This window comes from Vespa velutina, chromosome 1 (genome assembly GCF_912470025.1).
Source record: "Vespa velutina chromosome 1, iVesVel2.1, whole genome shotgun sequence".
In the NCBI taxonomy this organism is placed as follows: Eukaryota; Metazoa; Arthropoda; class Insecta; order Hymenoptera; family Vespidae; genus Vespa; species Vespa velutina.
In genome coordinates this window covers 1,802,398-1,819,466 of record NC_062188.1, presented here as the reverse complement: position 1 = coordinate 1,819,466, position 17,069 = coordinate 1,802,398, and the positions used below count along the sequence as shown (strand labels likewise).

The following is a 17,069-nucleotide window of genomic DNA, read 5'->3' as shown; positions in this document are numbered from 1 at the left end:
TCTTTTCTCGTTTTTCTTTTTGAAATTCTGTTAGAACCATTTGTCATTCTCAATTGTTTTATAATTTTTCTATTTTTCTTTTTTTTTTTTTTTCTTTCGTTCTAGTCTCAAATTAGGTACGAAAGATTTTCTTTATAAAATTTGACGTGCGATATTTCATGTTTGTTTTTTTTTTTTTTGTTTTTTTTTTTACTAAATAATCGTAAACAATTCGTTTGATTGTTTGTCTGTATAAATATTCGAAGAAAAAAAAAAAAGAAGAAGAAGAAAAAAAAGAAAAAGAAAAGAAATGTATAACTCGATCGAAATATCGAATAAAATTATTTCAGATATGCCTATTTATATAAACAGTTTAGTGGAACGTCTAACGGTATTGGGACACGTGGTTACTCTACCAACATAAGATTTTTCCAGTACATCGTCTGAATACTCAATCGAACACCGGAATCGCAAAACGCTCAGCGCTCTACGTACCGTATGCGTTACGGCTTCTTCTCGAGTCCCGGTTGACATCGATTCATTGTCAAGACGACAATGCATATTCAATTAGTTCTAATATATATATATATATATGTGTGTATATATATCGTTCCTTTAAATCTTCATTATACAGAGTGATTCTATCAAATACCTGTAACAATGTTCAATCAATATTCGAATTGTAATACAAAAGAAAATGTTGAAATACAAAAAAAAAAAAAAGAAAGAAGAAAAAAAAGTATAATCAAAAATGAATATTGTCAGGAAATGATTTAAGAAACACCCTGTATATTATATCTTATACAAATATACCTTATATCATAAAGTTATTTTATACATAATATACAATTTTCCCTTACAGATGAACAGATACGTTTAAAAAATTTATATATGTTGACATGAAATATATATTATGTATATATATATATATGTTTATGTGTATGTATATATATACCTGTTCCGTAATAGAAAGGTGATTTAACGTTTAAAATCCAAATAAATCCAATGGTATGAACCATCCTCGTGTGTAAAGCTGACGAAAGCTATTGCGACTTAACAGATACATTGTTTTTCTTCTTAAAGGATAAATTAGAGCTCATATTACCTGGTAGACAACACCTATCATCCCCATGACCATTATGATATTTTGGACAATAGGGTGGTAGTACACTGTTAAAACAGAAAGAACCTCTAATCTCATTAGGGGTGTGTTGTCCCATTGGAACGTAGACACCAGCTCTCTGTGCGATTTTTGGCCCGGAAGGACACCTACGTGAGCATGATTCGGCTATCGTACTTCGACCATCGTTGTTAAGACTAAGTGCCATAAAGCATACAGCCCAAACGTGACTGCAAAGCTGATCGTTCGATCTACCATCGCAAAATGGTTGAATCTTGCCACCGTTAACACAAAAATCAGCATGACCCATACGCATGGATTCACCATAATAACCTGCATTTGTATGCATCACTTCAACGAAATCAGCATCGCCACTGTCCAATCGATTTACTCGACCTGGACGAATAAGTGGCTTGGCTGGATCCAAACCAATTATTCGATTCATTCGAAATAAAAGATAATTTGCCATTATACCGCATATGTGAGCTCCTAAGGAATGTCCGACGCATGTTGTACGTTGAATGGGTAAACCGAGATTTCTTAAACTCGTTAAAGTCCTTGATAAGCAACGAGCGACTGGATGAAGATTCGATACCGCTGCTGGATAACAAGGTGCCGCAGCCAGTGCGCCCCAATCAACCAAGAAGACATTGTAACTACTATTCGTCAAATAGGCATCACGTAGCACCGCAATTGGCAATGTATTATCGCCACCTGTTACACAATCACAATATTTTTTTATCTAAGTTAACTTTTAAATCCGATCAGTATAAATTCCGATTATCTATGATATATACGTACGTATGCCGCGAATGACTTTTCTTTTCTATTTTTATTTTTTTTTTTTGTTTCGTCTCTTTTCTCTTTCTCTCTTTTTTTTCTTTTTTTTTTTTGTCATTCTCTACGATACACGAGAAAAGTAACACGATTCTCTGACGGTGACACCGTGTCAAACAAAAAAAAAAAAAAAGGAAAAAAAAGAAAAAAAAATCAAAAAAAGAAAGAAAGAAAGAAAGAAGGAAAGAGAAAAGCGAGAAATAAAACGAAATATACAAAAAAAAAAAAAAGAAAAAGAAGAAAGAAAAAAAGAAACAAAATGAAATCGTTATTAGTAAAACCACCTGCATAGCCATGAATAAGAATGATATTCTCCCTTGTGGCATCATAATCGTGTCTAAGCCAATCTGATTCCCTCGAATCGAGTTCCCTGCGATTATTTCCTGGTGTATATAAATAAACACGAACTTCAGGATCCGGACAGGAGTCCCTGTCGTTTCCACGTCTCCAAATACAATTCTCCTGTATATAATCGGTCACTGCACCATTCTGTATAGCTTCCTCGATAGGTCCCCGCGGTCTTTTACCATCCAACGAAATAATTTTTATCGACAATATCGTTATAATTGCAATCGATTGCAATAACGTTGATTTCTTAACGAACATTTTTTTTTTTTTTTTTTTTCCTTTTCTTTTTTTTTTTTTTTTTTTTTGTCGTATCCGTAGTCTTATTCGCGCGAACTGTTTCAAGACTACTACTGATCGTACTACCTTCTTCCTTCGAGTTACTTCCTTCGTCAGAAAGCTTACACCATTGAATACCGTTTTGTCTTCTCTGTGTCACCTCTATCTCCCTTCTACCTCATCCATTCGCGTTCTCGTTTAATAAAATCGAGAGAGAGAGAGAGAGAGAGAGAGAGAGAGAGAGAGAGAGAAAGAAATTAGAAGGAGAGAGAGGAATAAGGAATGTTTGACAAAGACATAAACAGAAACTTCTCATGCAAAAAAGAAAAAGAAATAACACCATCTTCAAAATATATATTTACTATAGGTATCATAAAATCAAGGTCGAACTGCTGACTCATCATAAAAATTCTCTGTTTTCCTTCTCTTCTTTTTTTCTTTTCTCTCTTTCCTTTCTTTTCTTTTTTTCTTTTTTTTTTTTTTCTTTTGCTTCTTTTCATTCCCTTCGAATCGTTGTACTCGTTTTTTTTTCTTGTTTAATGAGCACAAGGAAACGATAAACATATACATATACGTATATATATATATATACATACATACATACACATATATATCGCAGGCGAATAATGTCGAGAACTGTTATCGGTAATTCCCTCTTTAATCTAACGATGGAATTTATTTAATTGAATGACGCAAATGCCCAAATTTGAATTAAGAATTTTTTCTGATTATCAAAATCAATGAAAGAAAGATTTTTTTTCTTTTCTTTCTCTCTCTCTCTCTCTCTCTCTCTCTCTCCCTCTCTCTTTTTCTTTTTTTTTCCTTGTTATTCTTAATGAAATATATGGTCAAGGAATCATTTGAAAAGGTCACGTTCAGTTTGAATAACCATGATAAACTTTCATAGAGTATTTCGCATTCTAGATGACGCCTAACAAATATACGTATAGAAATGACAATAAGAAAACGGAGACGCGATTGCATATCCAAAACCGCGAATTCGTGATCTTTCGTATAAATTAAAGATTTCTCCAGGAGTTTCCTTTTGACGTTGAAATCCGTACAGTGAAAACGAGCAATACGCGTAAAAGAATGCCGCAACGTGTATCGCTTACCGTATACCTCGTTTCATTTTGTACAAAATTTATTAGTCTTATTTATCAAAAGAAACGAAAATGATGAGATTATTCTCAAAAAATTTTAATCGCTACGTATACATTTGCTCATCGTTACCAGTTTAAAAGTTGATAAGGAAAGTATAACGTAGGCCCTTTAATAATGATCGTTTGAATATTTTTTTCTCTTTGTTTATTCCTTCTTTTTTTATTTTTATTTTTATTTCCTTTTTTTTTCTTTTTTTTTTTTGTTCTTTTTTTTATAGTACCGTATCATAAAAATTCCATTTGAAAAGTGAAACGAATCATAAAGTTTAAAATATAAAAAAAAAAAATGAGAAAAGAAAGAAAAAGCCACTTTTTATAGGTTTACTTCGTTTATATAAGAAAAAGAAATAAAGGAGAATGAAAAAAAAAAAAACAAAAAAAAAGAATACAAGAGATAATGAAAAAGAATGGCCTGCAGGTGTTTGCACGAGAGAAAAATTTTTATTTCCAAAATGTTTTTTACGTAATCGAGAACTCGGTTCTTTACTGTTTAAAGTGAAAGTTTCCAACTCCCTCAATCGTCGTTTCATAAATCAATGGCATGTACATATGTATGTATTTGTGTATTAGTGAAAGTCTTTTGTATACAGTGAAATGAAAAAAAAAAAGAAAAGAAAAGAAAAGTATTTAACCAAAACGATAAGACTTCTTTAAGAAATTTAAAAAACGACCAAATTTCGCCGATATTATCATGGACATTTAAATTTGATAAAATAAAAAAAGAATGACGTACATACATACACATTACCAAATTCAAAATAATTCTTAATTTGTTGATCAAACCTAATTTCAAATTCAATCATCTTAATTTTATTACCTTGTAATATTTATCAACGAAAATATCGTAAAATGAGAGAAAACAAAAAAAAAACAAAAAAAAAAGAAAAGGAAAAGTATTTCTAATAAACTACAGAAATAATAAAATTTCGCAAATAAAAATCATGGAAATTTAAAATTTGATAAAAAAAAAAAAAAAAAAAAAAAAAAAAAACAATGTACATATTAACAAACTCAAAACACTTATTATGTAAATTGGATCTAATTTCAAATTCGATCATCTCAATTTTATTTGGATATACCTTCTATCTATCTCGGTGAAAGTTTCGTATAGTAACATGAGAAAAAAAAATATTTGACCAAGACCTCTAATAATATAGAAAAATAATAAAATTTCACATACATACATATACATATATATATATATATATATATATATATATCGAAAATCTAAATTTAATAGAAAAAAAAAAAAAAGAAAAAAAAAATAATAATAACAATAATAATAATGACGAATATATACGAGCGAGCTCAAAACAATTATTACAAAAATTCGACCTAGTTTCTAAGACTAATATATCAATATAACGGTTTATATTCATAAAGAAAAACGTGTTACGTCTGTCGAATAGTTTATCCGAGATAATCGAAGACCGAGGATATAACGTTCGTGGTACGTCGTACGACGAACGTGTGATGCGTCACTTCCGTTTGTCGGCAAAAAGAGTAACAAAGTGGGCCGCCGGCGCGAACACTGGTCCTTTCTTCTTCTTCTTCTTCTTCTTCTTCTTCTTCTTCTTCTTCTTCTTCTTCTTCTTCTTCTTCTTCTGCTTGTTTCTTCTCTTCTTGTAATCTTTTACGCCGCTCGTCACCGCCAACGAGTTCCCTAATTGTCCACGCGTCGTCTGATTTATGACGCTATAGCCACGACGACCACTTTTCCTATTTATACTTTCATTATTTTAAAAGATTCGATAAATACGTAACAATTGTTGTTGTTAAAAAAAAATAAAACTTCCATCGTTTTTTCTATTATTTTATTTAACGGATACGTCAACGTTATGCATGAAACAAAAATCTTGTCTGGTTACGCGATAATGAAAAGAAAAATAAAAAAAAGAAAATAATAATAACAATAATAATAATTCGTAAAAAGATATTACTATTATTATTATTATTATTATTAATATTATTATTATTATTATTATTATTATTATTATTATTATTATTATTATTATTATTATTATTATTATTATTATTATTAATATTATTATTATTATTATTATTAATATTGTTATTGCTAATTTATTGTGAGACTTGTTAGATCGGTAAAATTTCGAGCGACGGAAAAGAAAAAAAGAAAAAAAAAGAAAGGATCAGATTTATTAACGCGTAAATTTTGAAAGAGAGAGAGAAAGAGAGAGAGAAAGAGAAACAAATTATCGTTTTTAATTAGGATGTGCGATGATATCGAGTTATAAGAACGATCAATCGCGCCTACGTGTTTTAAAGTCGTTTAAATAAGGACGAGGCGTGACGAGACGTGACGAGACGAAACGTTCATTGAGTCTAATGAAAAGCGGCACGAAAAGTATCTCGTAAAATGTACAAGGGCGTAATAAGTCTATAAAATGTGACTTTTGAAAGAAGATACGTGTGAAAGAGAGAGCGAGAGAGAGAGAGAGAGAGAGAGAGAGAGAGAGAGAGAGGAGGTGAGGGTTGAGTGGGGCGAAAGAGAAAAAAAAAAAAGAATAAAAAAAAAAGAAATAATAATAAAAGGAAAAGTGCGACGCCATTGCCGACTTATTAGAAGCAGATTGGTTGCAGGTAACGAAAACGGGAGTGGAAAGAGAGAAAAAAAAAAAAAAAGGGAAAAAGAAAGAAGAAGGAGAAAAAAAAACCCCGGAGGACAAGGTTTAAGTAGGAGGAGACGGTGAGTTCGTAAGATATTTTCTAAACGATTCTTTTTCTATGGCCCTTTAGTCTTCTTTCAAGGGTGACCGCCCAGCTGGCGCCAGTAAACATGGCGCCGAGCATCTTGTCATTAAAGAATCTTCGGACTAACATCAAGTGCTATGCAAATTGAGTTTAAAGAATGGAGACTTCTTAACTTTGACGTCGTTAAATGAGAGAGAGAGAGAGAGAGAGAGAGAGAGAGAGAGAGAAAGGATAAAAATCTTTCTCATTCTCTTTTTTTTTTTTTTTTTTTTTTTTTTTTTTTTTTTTTTTTCTTCTATTTATGAAATAATAAACGTTCGTGCGTCAACATACGTAAGTGTGTAAATCAATTAAATATTTTCAAATGTACAAAGCTTATGGCTTTTATAAATAAAGAAACGATTAGGAAACGGACGGAATAATTGTATTTATTAACACGTATTTAATTTTTTTTCCACCGTACTTTATTCGTATTGTTCGATCGTAATGTCTGAACATCAAAAAAAAAAAAAGAAAAAAAAAAAGAAAAAAAAGAAAGAAAAAAAGAAAAAGAAGTAATAAAACAATGATCCATTTACATCGTGCAACGTTATCAAATACAAAATTTATAAAGTTAAGGAAATATAATGCAGTTATAAAAGATCAAAATGAAAAAATTTCCTATGATACAGTGCAGTTCATTATTAAGATTTCGTATTTGTGACTTTTTTCTTCTTTTTTCTTTCTTTATTTTCTTTTTTTTTTTTTTTTTTTTTTTTTTTTTTTTTTTTTTTTTTTAATTTTTGTTTTTGTTTTTGTAAGCGTAGTTCATCTCATGTATGCGAATAAATGTTTATTATAATCTTATGGAGAGTTTAAAAAAAGAAAAAAGAAAAGAAAGAAAGAAAAATATAATCCTGTAAATTACGCTTAAATTTACACGCACGCACGAGGAACTATGTACATTTGTAAACAAAATTATTGAACAAGAAAATATATATATATTATATATATATATATATATATATATATATATATATATATACATATATATATATATAATATATATATATCATTTTAAAATCATAATATATCTCTTTTCACAACAAATGTATTTTCTTAGTTAGATAAATTTTGCAATTTCGAATTTACAACGTTACTTATATGCTCTTTATCTACATCTAAGGTTTTTGTATTTTGGCTTGGGCTTTGACCTAATCTGGCACATGCTTTCTTATGCATAGACCAATGTAATCTTTGACATTCTCTATCGCAGTACTGAACAGCTTTACATTTACTGCACTTTTTACTTGCTTTCTCTTCTTCGCAAGTAAAACATACCAATGCATTATCATTGAATCCTCTTTGTCCATTAATAGCTGCCGATACAACTGATACAGCAGATGGTGGATCAGTACCCGCAAGTGTTGCTACCATTTGACGAAAAATGGTACTCTCTCTAAATGGAAATTCTCTTACGGATTCTCTCAAGAAAGCTTCTTGATATTCTGGTATTCCATCGCTTTTACTACATTTCAAAAATTTCCTTATCAATATCTCAACTACGTCTGACTTTTTTTCCTCTCCTTCTTCGTTTATTTTATCTTTATCATTTTTCTCCCCTTTCATAGCATCTTGTCGCTTTTGACATTTTATTATCTCCGCTACCACACAGCTAAGATAATGATATTTAAATGCCATAACCTCATTCGTTTCAGCTCCTCTAGTCATCTCTCTATGGCGCAAAGCTTCTAATACTTTTTGTATCTAATTTAAAAAAAAAAAAAAAAAAAAAAAAAAAAAAAGAGAGAGATCATTATTTAAGATAAGAAAAATTATATCCTATATAAACATGCAAATGCATTTTAAATATATCTCACCTTGTATGCATTTTCTAAAAGACCAGGAGATCTCTGCAAATTCATAGCTACGCGAACAGGATGTACATTTACTTGCATTATGAATTTATGAAAGGAATCTGCTAAATGTGGTGGAAGCATAGGTTCAGTTTGAAGACCTTGTGCCTTCACAAAATAATCTATATCCGCCTTTGGAATAAAATTGTTGATCGTAGCAACGCAATTATGATTACCAACGAATGCTGCCATTTGAGCTGGTGTACGTCCTACGCTGTTCGTTGCTGTCAAACGTGCACCATGAGACATTAAGAGATGACACAAATCTGCATTTCCGCTAAGGGCAGCAAAGTGCAATGCCGTGTAAGCATGCTCATGTTGCCCTGCATTAACATCAGCACCCTATATAAAGATACATTCTTCAATGATAATGCATCCAATTGTGGATGAGTTATGTGATAGAAAAGATGATAATTTTTAACAATCATATACATTTAAAATCAATATCAATATCAAACACATCTATAATATATACGTATATATACATTGTCCTAAAAATTTCAATCAAAAATCAAATGAATCTCGATAATCAAAAGTTCAGGAATGAACAGGTATTATCTTTTATTTATCGGCGGATGAAATTTATTTTCGTAACAAAAAAAGAAAAAAGAAAAAGAAAACTGAAGACGTTACTACGATATATAAAAACTTAAATTACATTCGATATAACATATATATATATATATATATATATATATATATATATATACATACAAAATAAATTGTAACTAACATTATTGGTTATGTTTAAATAAATTAATCCGAAAAATAAATAAGGCGGGATAGATTCTAACCTACCTGGTCGAGGAGCATCTGTACAATTTCCTTATTTCCTTTGTAACAAGCATGCTGAAGTGGGCTCATACCATTTTCGTCAACAAAATCGACCTTTATTTTATTCGTTGACAAAAGCGTTTTAATATCCGACACTTCATTCTTATTGATTTTATCAAAAATTTCCTTCTGCAAATCAGTTAGACCTTCCTTGGAGGGCGCCATCTTGATTCTAATCGATTGTCACAATTCGAGCGATCGAAGTCGTCGAGAGAATCGAGAATCTTTTCTATAGAATACAAATGATACGTCGTTCGGGCGCTTCGTTTTGAATTTGTAATTTGCGTAAGAAAAAAAAAAAAGAAAATAATACGGGGAAAAAAATTGAAATTGAAATTTTTCTCTCTCGAATAAGAAGAGAAAGTAGAAAGAAATGTGACATCGTATAAAAGTTCAAAAAATTATATATATATATATATGTAATAAAAGTATTCGTTAATGAATTATTAAAAAATATTCTGAGCTAGGAAAATTAGGAGAAATATTTATTTCATGAAATTATCCATAACAATGTTTTTTTCTTTATCAAATAAACAAATTTTATTTAATAAAATGAGCTTTTACATTTGTTTTATTATACGTTGACTTTCATAAATGAGGATTCAAGTACGAACCGGTTACATGGCTGTGCGACAGTCTTATTTTTTTCTTTTATCTTCTTCTCTTTTTCATATATATATATATATATATATATATATATATATATATATATATATATATATATATATATATGGATTAACGAAAAAGAAAATTGTTCCGTAAGTAAGAAATGACAATGCTGATGACAAAAATGTCGGCACTTAATGCCTGCCCAATATGGCTCTTGGAGAGGCATATGTAATTACCGGAGAAAAAATGATAAACGTTTTAAGTGTAATATGATAATAAGAGAGCGATACGTATTTCGATGAGTATTTTTATATTCTATTAACGATAAGACATTCCTCGATGATTGAAGATCCGTCTAATATTATCATTTAATTTCAACAAGGCCCGAGCTGCTACCGATGGCTGTGGCTGCAACTCAGATGCGATGTACAAAATATATATATATATATATATACATATACATACATATATATATATATGTGTATATTTATATATGTATATATATATATATATACGTATATGTATATTATATAGTACTATGTATATTTATATATATATATATATATATATATATATATATATATATTATATTCTTTCACCTAACAACAACTATAAACTATATCATACATAAATATATATATCCACATAAACTATTTCCTATGGATCTTACAACGGTAAGTCCAAAAACACTTAGTATCTATTTGAATAATATGTATACCCGCCAGTCCTCTCTATTTATTTTTCTTCATAACTTTTATATCCTCATAATCTTTCTCACATGGACATATTTTATTATTACAAATGAAAGATCTCCTCCCCCGATGAATATACATAAAATTATTATACACATATATATATATGTGTGTGTGTGTATAAAAGAATAAAAAAATTCCAAATAAAATAAAAATATAATTTTCTTTCGAAGTAAAAAATATAACTTAATTACGGATTAATATATTTTAGATCATATAGAGGATTAGATATGAAAGATTCAACTTCTAATATCATTTTATTCGGAAAAACTAACACGTTAGCGACGACATTAGTATTAACGATTATGAACGAGGACTGAGCGGAAAGTTTAATGAACCGTACCCGTGCGAATTCCCACCGACATTATTCGTCGTTGCGCGTCGGTGATATTTTATTTCTAAGATATATATAATGTATATATATATATATATATATATATATATATATATATATATAATCGAGAGAAATAGATAGATAGATAGAGAGAGAGAGAGAGAGAGAGAGAGAGAGCGTGAAAGAAGGTACCATTTTTACGCGTATAGTCTACACAGCATATACGTCCAGATCTAATACGATCTATAGACGACTTTTGAACGTAAACATAAGAGAAAAAACAAAAATAAAAAACAAATATTAACATCATTAGATGATATCGTTATTATCTACTAATACAATTATTATAGCTGAGTATGAACAATTTCAATTCAGGATCAAAGTAAAAACATTAACAATGCGATTAGGAACTTTTTCGTAGTCATAAATCGCGAATTATTTTCAAATCTTTCTTAGACGTATTTATTTATATACGTACGTATGTATCTATGTATGTATGTATGTATATATATATATGTGTATCTATATATGTTGTATATGAATAATAGAAGAATTTCAAAGCGCGAGCACAAACGTCAACGTCGTACAATAAAATTTGTAATTTTGTCGAACGAGAATTTAACATTTTTTCTTTTTCTTTTTTTTTTCTTTTCTTTTCTTTTCTTCTTTCTTTTGTTAACTTTTTCTTTTCTCCTTTAATCTACTAACGTGTTTGCAAGGGACATTGCAACGATGCGCAGCATCGTAATAATATTTACAATCGACGCTTGTAATTTGAGATCGTTCATATATATAGCTTATTTTTTGTATATATATATATATATATATATATATATATATATTTATCTATATATATATATATATATTTGTGTGTGTATATCTATATTTACTTGAATTCATTTTAAATCTCACGTAAGAAGATCGCGTCGTAAAGTTTAAGTGAGTGCGTTCGATATCGCTCGTCCATTTTTGTTATTTTATAAAGAAGAAAATAAAGAACGATTGATCTATCGATTTTTTCCTCTTCTTCTTCTTCTTCTTCTTCTTTTTCTTCTTCTTCTTCTTCTTTTTCTTAGTTTTCTCTTTCTTTATTTTTCTCTCGTTTCTTCTTTTTTTCTTTTTTTTTTTTTTTTTTTTTTTAAGTCATAATAGGTCCATCGAATTTAAATCATTTTCCGACATAATCGTCTTAGCAAAGATATACTCGAAAACGAGCACCATGCAAAACAACGATCGCACTGTCCTAGACCGGTTCTGGTGGTGGATCGACATCGATACCTTCTCTCGATTGAATCATCACTTCGGTTTGCTCTTTCGTCAGTTCTTCGTTGTCTTTGCTAACATTGGCATAATCTTGATCGCCAACGAAACTTCGACGTACGGCACCATTAGCCACCGACGATAGATCAGCGTTCCTCTGTTGCGTGTCCCTCCATGGCGTCGTTAAAATTTTTATTCTCTAAAATTGATCAAAAACTTGTTATAAATATTATCTGTATTATACATATATGATATAACATCTTTATTTATTTATTTATTTATTTGTTTATCTTTTTTTTTTTTGTTCAATTTAATACCTACACAAAATGTAGATAATTAATTGAATCTGTGACATTGAGAATTATTCAATATTTAATTTATGATCATCATTAGGAACTGAAGAAATATTGATTTAAAAATAATTTACCTGTACGAATGTGCCTGGAGTAACGATGATCTTGTAAATAGCGACACCAGGTATCATAATAATCGAAGAACTAGCAATTAACCAACCCATTACATTTGCCCATAATGGATATACATAATCTTCGTAGGTTAATGGCTCATAGCCCATTAAACCATAGACAATGATGAACTATTAGAAAATTATAATATCGTTGATAATGATAAGAATTTTGTTTTTTTTTTAATGAATTAGATATACCGATAGATCGTTGATGGTAATCACTTACCATGATAAAAATCGGTGCTACGAATTTCCAACATACTCGCCAATATAAACCAGGAGAAAATCCTATCATATCTTTAATATCAGCACAAAAACGATCTGCTCCGTAGATCCAACTGATAGCAATTGCTTCCGCTAATACCGCGAACAACATCGAATAACCTGCTGCGTATCGATCGAGTAAATGGAAAAAATAGAAGCCACCCTAAGGAAAATAATTTTTAAAATGATTATTTCTTTTTTCCTTTTTTCTCTCTTTTTTTCTTTTTTTGTTAACAAATATATCGTACCAACGATTTGTATTGATCTTTAATTATTATTTATACCTGCGAACAAGAGGCAAGTCCAACAAGGAAATAGAGAGTGAATAGACAGGCAACGAAGATCTCACGATGATTGCCTATAATAGGAAACTCATCGCTCAGTGCAGTTATTATTGCTTCGGATCCACCAAACTACGATATAAAAGATTTAGATTCGAGCATGGAATAAAATGAAAAAAGAAGAAAACATTACGATCAATCAAGTGATTAATCTAAATTACATACCGAACTGTCAAGACCTAGAGTGAGTAACATCATGAAAAATATCAATGCCCAAAACATTGAACCTGGCATCGTTGCAATAGCTGCTGGATAAACGATAAATACCAATCCAGGTCCCTCAGTAGCTACATCTTGAATAGATTTACCACTGGCACGTGCCATGTATCCTAATACCGAAAAAATCACGAATCCTGCTATGAACGAGGTTGCACTATTGATAACGCTCGTTAATAAGGCGTCCCTAGAAAAAAAAATTAATGTCTGTTTAATGTCATTCTAAATAATATTAATTATTTCATTTGTTTCTTCGTCATATTTTTTCACTCTTCTTTTAATTTCTTTTTTTTTTTCTTTTTTTATATATACACATATGCAGGTTACGAATTTTTTTTTTTTTTCTTATTTTCCTCAAAATCGATGCAATCTTCGTTAAAACACTATATCTCACTTGTAAACATTGTTGTGATATTTGTTATAACTCGCGTATGCTAACAATACCCCAAATCCTGGTCCCAACGAGAAGAACACTTGAGTAGCAGCGTCAACCCAAACCTAAAGAAATAATAAATTATTTTCAATTGTCCTTTAGTTACAATTTCAATATTTTTTAATTCTTAAATAAATTAAAGTTAACGATTTATTAATACTCAGCTCGATCGAATTCACGTGTAATCCACCCTAATCGTGCTCCCCTAAGTAAGCGATAAGTTATATGTCTAACCAACGAGGGAAAAATGTTAGAAATGTGAGAGAAAGAAGAATGACCAACGTAAAAAGAATAATTCATTCTGAACGTAATCCCAACACTATATATAAAATTGCGACTAAGGGGAAAAAAAAGAGAGAGAATGAGAGAAAAAAAAGAGTCCATTTCGTTGACGAGTCAAGAGGGTCGACCGCGTGTGCTATCGTTCGACCAAAGTATAATGGTCATTATGACAGCTACACAGGGTTTCCATTTTCACCACAACGACGGTTAGCTCTCTTTCTCTCTCCCTCTCTCTTTCTCTCTCTCTATCTTTCTCTCTTTACATTTTTCCAATGACAAGGAAACGTTTTCAAGAATTTTCAACAAATTCTTTTTTGAATTCATTTTTAAATAAAATACAATTAATATTCGTTCGAAAGAAAATTATTAAATAACAATATACTCAACCTCAGCTTTGGTTATCGCAGAAAAATTTGGATTAAGATAATAACGAATCCCTTCGGCACTTCCAGGCAATGTAACACCTCGAATCAATAAAATCAGTAATACCGCATACGGGAAAAGAGCTGTGAACCAGACCACCTGTAAAAAAATAAATGTCGAATCTATTAACGATCAAGAATCTTACGAACATTCACGAGTATGATATATGTGACATAAAGTAAAAGAGATTTTACCTTTCCCGACGTAGAAATACCTTTCCAAAGTGAGAAATAACATATTAGATAGACCACCAACAGACATAATGCGATGTCCCATTTGATAGTTCCGAGATCGTGTATACCAGCACTCTCGTGAAGTTCCAAAATGGCGCGACTTTAAAACAATGATATAACTCGTATATAAATAATATATGTGTATAAATATATATATATATATATATATATATAATCATGTGATTAAAAATTCAATCGTTTTCAAATTCTAAAAAAAAAAAAAAAAAAAAGAAAGAAAAGAAAAAAACCTAGATAATCAAAATGATTATACGATATAAATATTTCAAAATGCATCTACATATGTATATGCAAACGATCTAAATGAAACTCGTTATTAAAATAATTTGGATACAAGTGAAAAGAAAAATAAAATATCTACGAAAGAAAAAAAAAAAAGAAAAAGAAAAAGCAAAAAAAACAAAAGGTATGTTTAACAAAATGAGATACCAACTTGAAGTACTCCTGAGCTGCGCTGGTGTGTTTGGTATTGTTTTTCGTCGAACTAAGTGCAAGAACATCGAAAGGATCATCGACCGCAAATACTCCAGTTATGTTGTAAGCCGGATCAAAATCAATGTCGTTCGTAGATCGTGGTGGCTCACCAATGGCATAAGAAACGTTAACGTCGAACTCACGACATAGTGGCGTATTCCATGGATTATTACAAGTTGTCCAAGGTAACATTCCGGAGAAGGAGGCGAAGAAATAACGGAGTGCCCAAGCAATTATCACGTTGTAATAGAAATCGACGTAGAAAGCGATTAGGACAACAGCGTAACCGATTCCTGAATCAAATTAACCGAGTGTTCTAATTAAATTTTAAAGTCCCTTTTGATCTCGTTCGCTCTACTAATTTTAACACTCTTACTCTCACTCTCTCTCTCTCTCTCTCTCTCTGCTTCTCTGATTAATTTTATTAAATTTTATAGCAAGTTTTATTTATCATTGCAATTTGTTCTCTTTAATTTGTCATTTAAGAATCATAGATCAACTACTAGATCTATCAAATGACATCGAAATGATAAACTTTGAATTTCTCGTTTTACAATATCTCTAATGATAATTATATATATATATATATATATATATATATATATATATAAAATGATAATTGTTATAAAAAAAAAAGTAAAAAACTCTTGGACTCTTTTTTCTTACTCGTCATTATAAAATTAAACGAACGAAAATTAATGATAAATATATTAATTTCTTCTTTTTCTTTTCTTTTCTCCTCCATCCTTCCCACTCTTTTCAAATACTCGTCAAATTGACGAAAACGTGATGATCCTAGCATTAACACTTTTTGTTGGCTTTGACTCGAAACAAAAAAATATACGCATAGATATATTTCAATTTTCTAAAAATATATCTAATCGAGAGATCTCGTTCGACAAAAATGATTCTTTTTTTAAATCGGATAAATATCGATCGAAATAAGAGATACTTTAATAGGAAATAGAAGATAAGAAAAAAAATCAACAGGAAAGTCGGTCTTTCGATCGCTCTTCTTATATATATATATATGTACATACATACATACATACATACATATATATCTATATATATGTATAATACATATATCGACAATGTTCGAAGGATTGGCTGGATAAAATGGTAGCGTGGAAATGAAGTTGAAAATCGGCGGAAATGGAGGCTCTTTGCGAGCCTCTGCCGTTTCTCTTCTATGAAAGAATGAGAGAGAGCGAAAAAGCGAAAGAGCGAAAGAGAGAGAGAGAGAGAGAGAGAGAGAGAGAGAGAGAGAGAGAGAGAGAGAGAGAAGCCTAGGCTTTCCATGGATTTATACGAGTTACGTAAAGTGCCGTGGTAAATGGCTGAATTGAATATAGCACCGTTGCTACATGCTAGCAAAGCTGCATACATATATATATATATATATATATATATATATATATATATATATATATATATATGAGAGACATAACTTCGGTGGTTGGAGAGTCGTCTGGTCCAGCGACTCTCAGAACTGGATGATTGTTCTCGCTCAGCGTATGGTGAGAAAAGAAAGAAAGAAATAAAGAAAGAAATAAAGAAAGAAAAAAAGAAAAGAGAGAAAAGGAAAAGAATGGAATAGAAAGGAAAGGAAAGTGCAAAAAGATGAAAAGTGAATGGCATCACACTTGGAATACCAATCACCCTTTTCTCATCTTAGAACGCTTTAGGTACTACAGTGCCATTGGCTTAAAAAGAAAGGGAGTAAAGTAACGAGGGTAAAGAGGATTTTGATAAATTGTAGAGTACTCTTTCGTAATCTCAGCCCTTTCAAAACGA

At 30.4% G+C, this 17,069-nt stretch overlaps 3 protein-coding genes across 7 annotated transcripts in view; all 3 read right to left on the bottom strand.

Moving 5' to 3' along the window:
• Positions 1–227: 227 nt before the first annotated feature.
• Positions 228–4,530, bottom strand: LOC124948867 (phospholipase A1). Of its 2 annotated transcripts, XM_047493141.1 has the most exons (3): positions 2,221–4,530; positions 1,085–1,813; positions 228–631 (listed from the first exon to the last, which is right to left on the bottom strand). In XM_047493141.1, exons 1-3 carry the CDS (start codon positions 2,540–2,542, stop codon positions 624–626), a joined length of 1,059 nt encoding a protein of 352 aa, XP_047349097.1. In that variant the 5' UTR covers positions 2,543–4,530; the 3' UTR covers positions 228–623. The 2 variants fall into 2 exon arrangements, with proteins under 2 accessions (XP_047349097.1, XP_047349087.1); XM_047493131.1 differs by having other exon boundaries at positions 228–1,813.
• Positions 4,531–6,879: 2,349 nt separating this feature from the next.
• LOC124948855 (ankyrin repeat and MYND domain-containing protein 2) lies at positions 6,880–9,333 on the bottom strand. 3 transcript variants are annotated; one of them, XM_047493117.1, is made up of 4 exons: positions 9,132–9,333; positions 8,298–8,675; positions 7,494–8,184; positions 6,880–7,425 (listed from the first exon to the last, which is right to left on the bottom strand). In XM_047493117.1, the coding sequence occupies exons 1-3, from the start codon at positions 9,330–9,332 to the stop codon at positions 7,537–7,539; spliced, it is 1,227 nt and encodes a 408-aa protein (XP_047349073.1). In that variant the 5' UTR covers position 9,333; the 3' UTR covers positions 6,880–7,425; positions 7,494–7,536. The 3 variants fall into 3 exon arrangements, with proteins under 3 accessions (XP_047349073.1, XP_047349055.1, XP_047349063.1); XM_047493099.1 differs by having other exon boundaries at positions 6,880–7,420; positions 7,510–8,184; XM_047493107.1 differs by having other exon boundaries at positions 6,880–7,427; positions 7,512–8,184.
• A 2,032-nt stretch (positions 9,334–11,365) lies between these two features.
• Positions 11,366–17,069, bottom strand: part of LOC124949301 (sodium-dependent dopamine transporter) — a 15,316-nt gene continuing 9,612 nt past the window's right edge. For both annotated transcript variants that reach the window (XM_047494172.1, XM_047494163.1), the window contains exons 4-12: positions 15,232–15,565; positions 14,742–14,880; positions 14,512–14,646; positions 13,804–13,907; positions 13,359–13,596; positions 13,137–13,265; positions 12,815–13,015; positions 12,550–12,717; positions 11,366–12,321 (exon numbers count right to left, since the gene is read on the bottom strand). In XM_047494172.1, the coding sequence (XP_047350128.1) occupies positions 12,106–12,321; positions 12,550–12,717; positions 12,815–13,015; positions 13,137–13,265; positions 13,359–13,596; positions 13,804–13,907; positions 14,512–14,646; positions 14,742–14,880; positions 15,232–15,565 (1,664 nt within the window). In that variant the 3' untranslated portion in view covers positions 11,366–12,105. The remainder of the gene's footprint in view (positions 12,322–12,549; positions 12,718–12,814; positions 13,016–13,136; positions 13,266–13,358; positions 13,597–13,803; positions 13,908–14,511; positions 14,647–14,741; positions 14,881–15,231; positions 15,566–17,069) is intronic.

What these genes read in the sequence shown, in the direction of transcription:
- LOC124948855 (XM_047493117.1), bottom strand. Translation starts at nt 9,332, where the DNA reads ATGGCGCCCTCCAAGGAAGGTCTAACTGATTTGCAGAAGGAAATTTTT. An exon ending in TACAGATGCTCCTCGACCAG is followed by an intron (nt 8,676 to 9,131) that starts GTAGGTTAGAAT and finishes ATCTTTATATAG; the next exon opens with GGTGCTGATGTTAATGCAGG. An exon ending in TTTTAGAAAATGCATACAAG is followed by an intron (nt 8,185 to 8,297) that starts GTGAGATATATT and finishes TTTTTAAATTAG; the next exon opens with ATACAAAAAGTATTAGAAGC.
- LOC124948867 (XM_047493131.1), bottom strand. Translation starts at nt 2,542, where the DNA reads ATGTTCGTTAAGAAATCAACGTTATTGCAATCGATTGCAATTATAACG. An exon ending in TCTTATTCATGGCTATGCAG is followed by an intron (nt 1,814 to 2,220) that starts GTGGTTTTACTA and finishes ATTGTGTAACAG; the next exon opens with GTGGCGATAATACATTGCCA.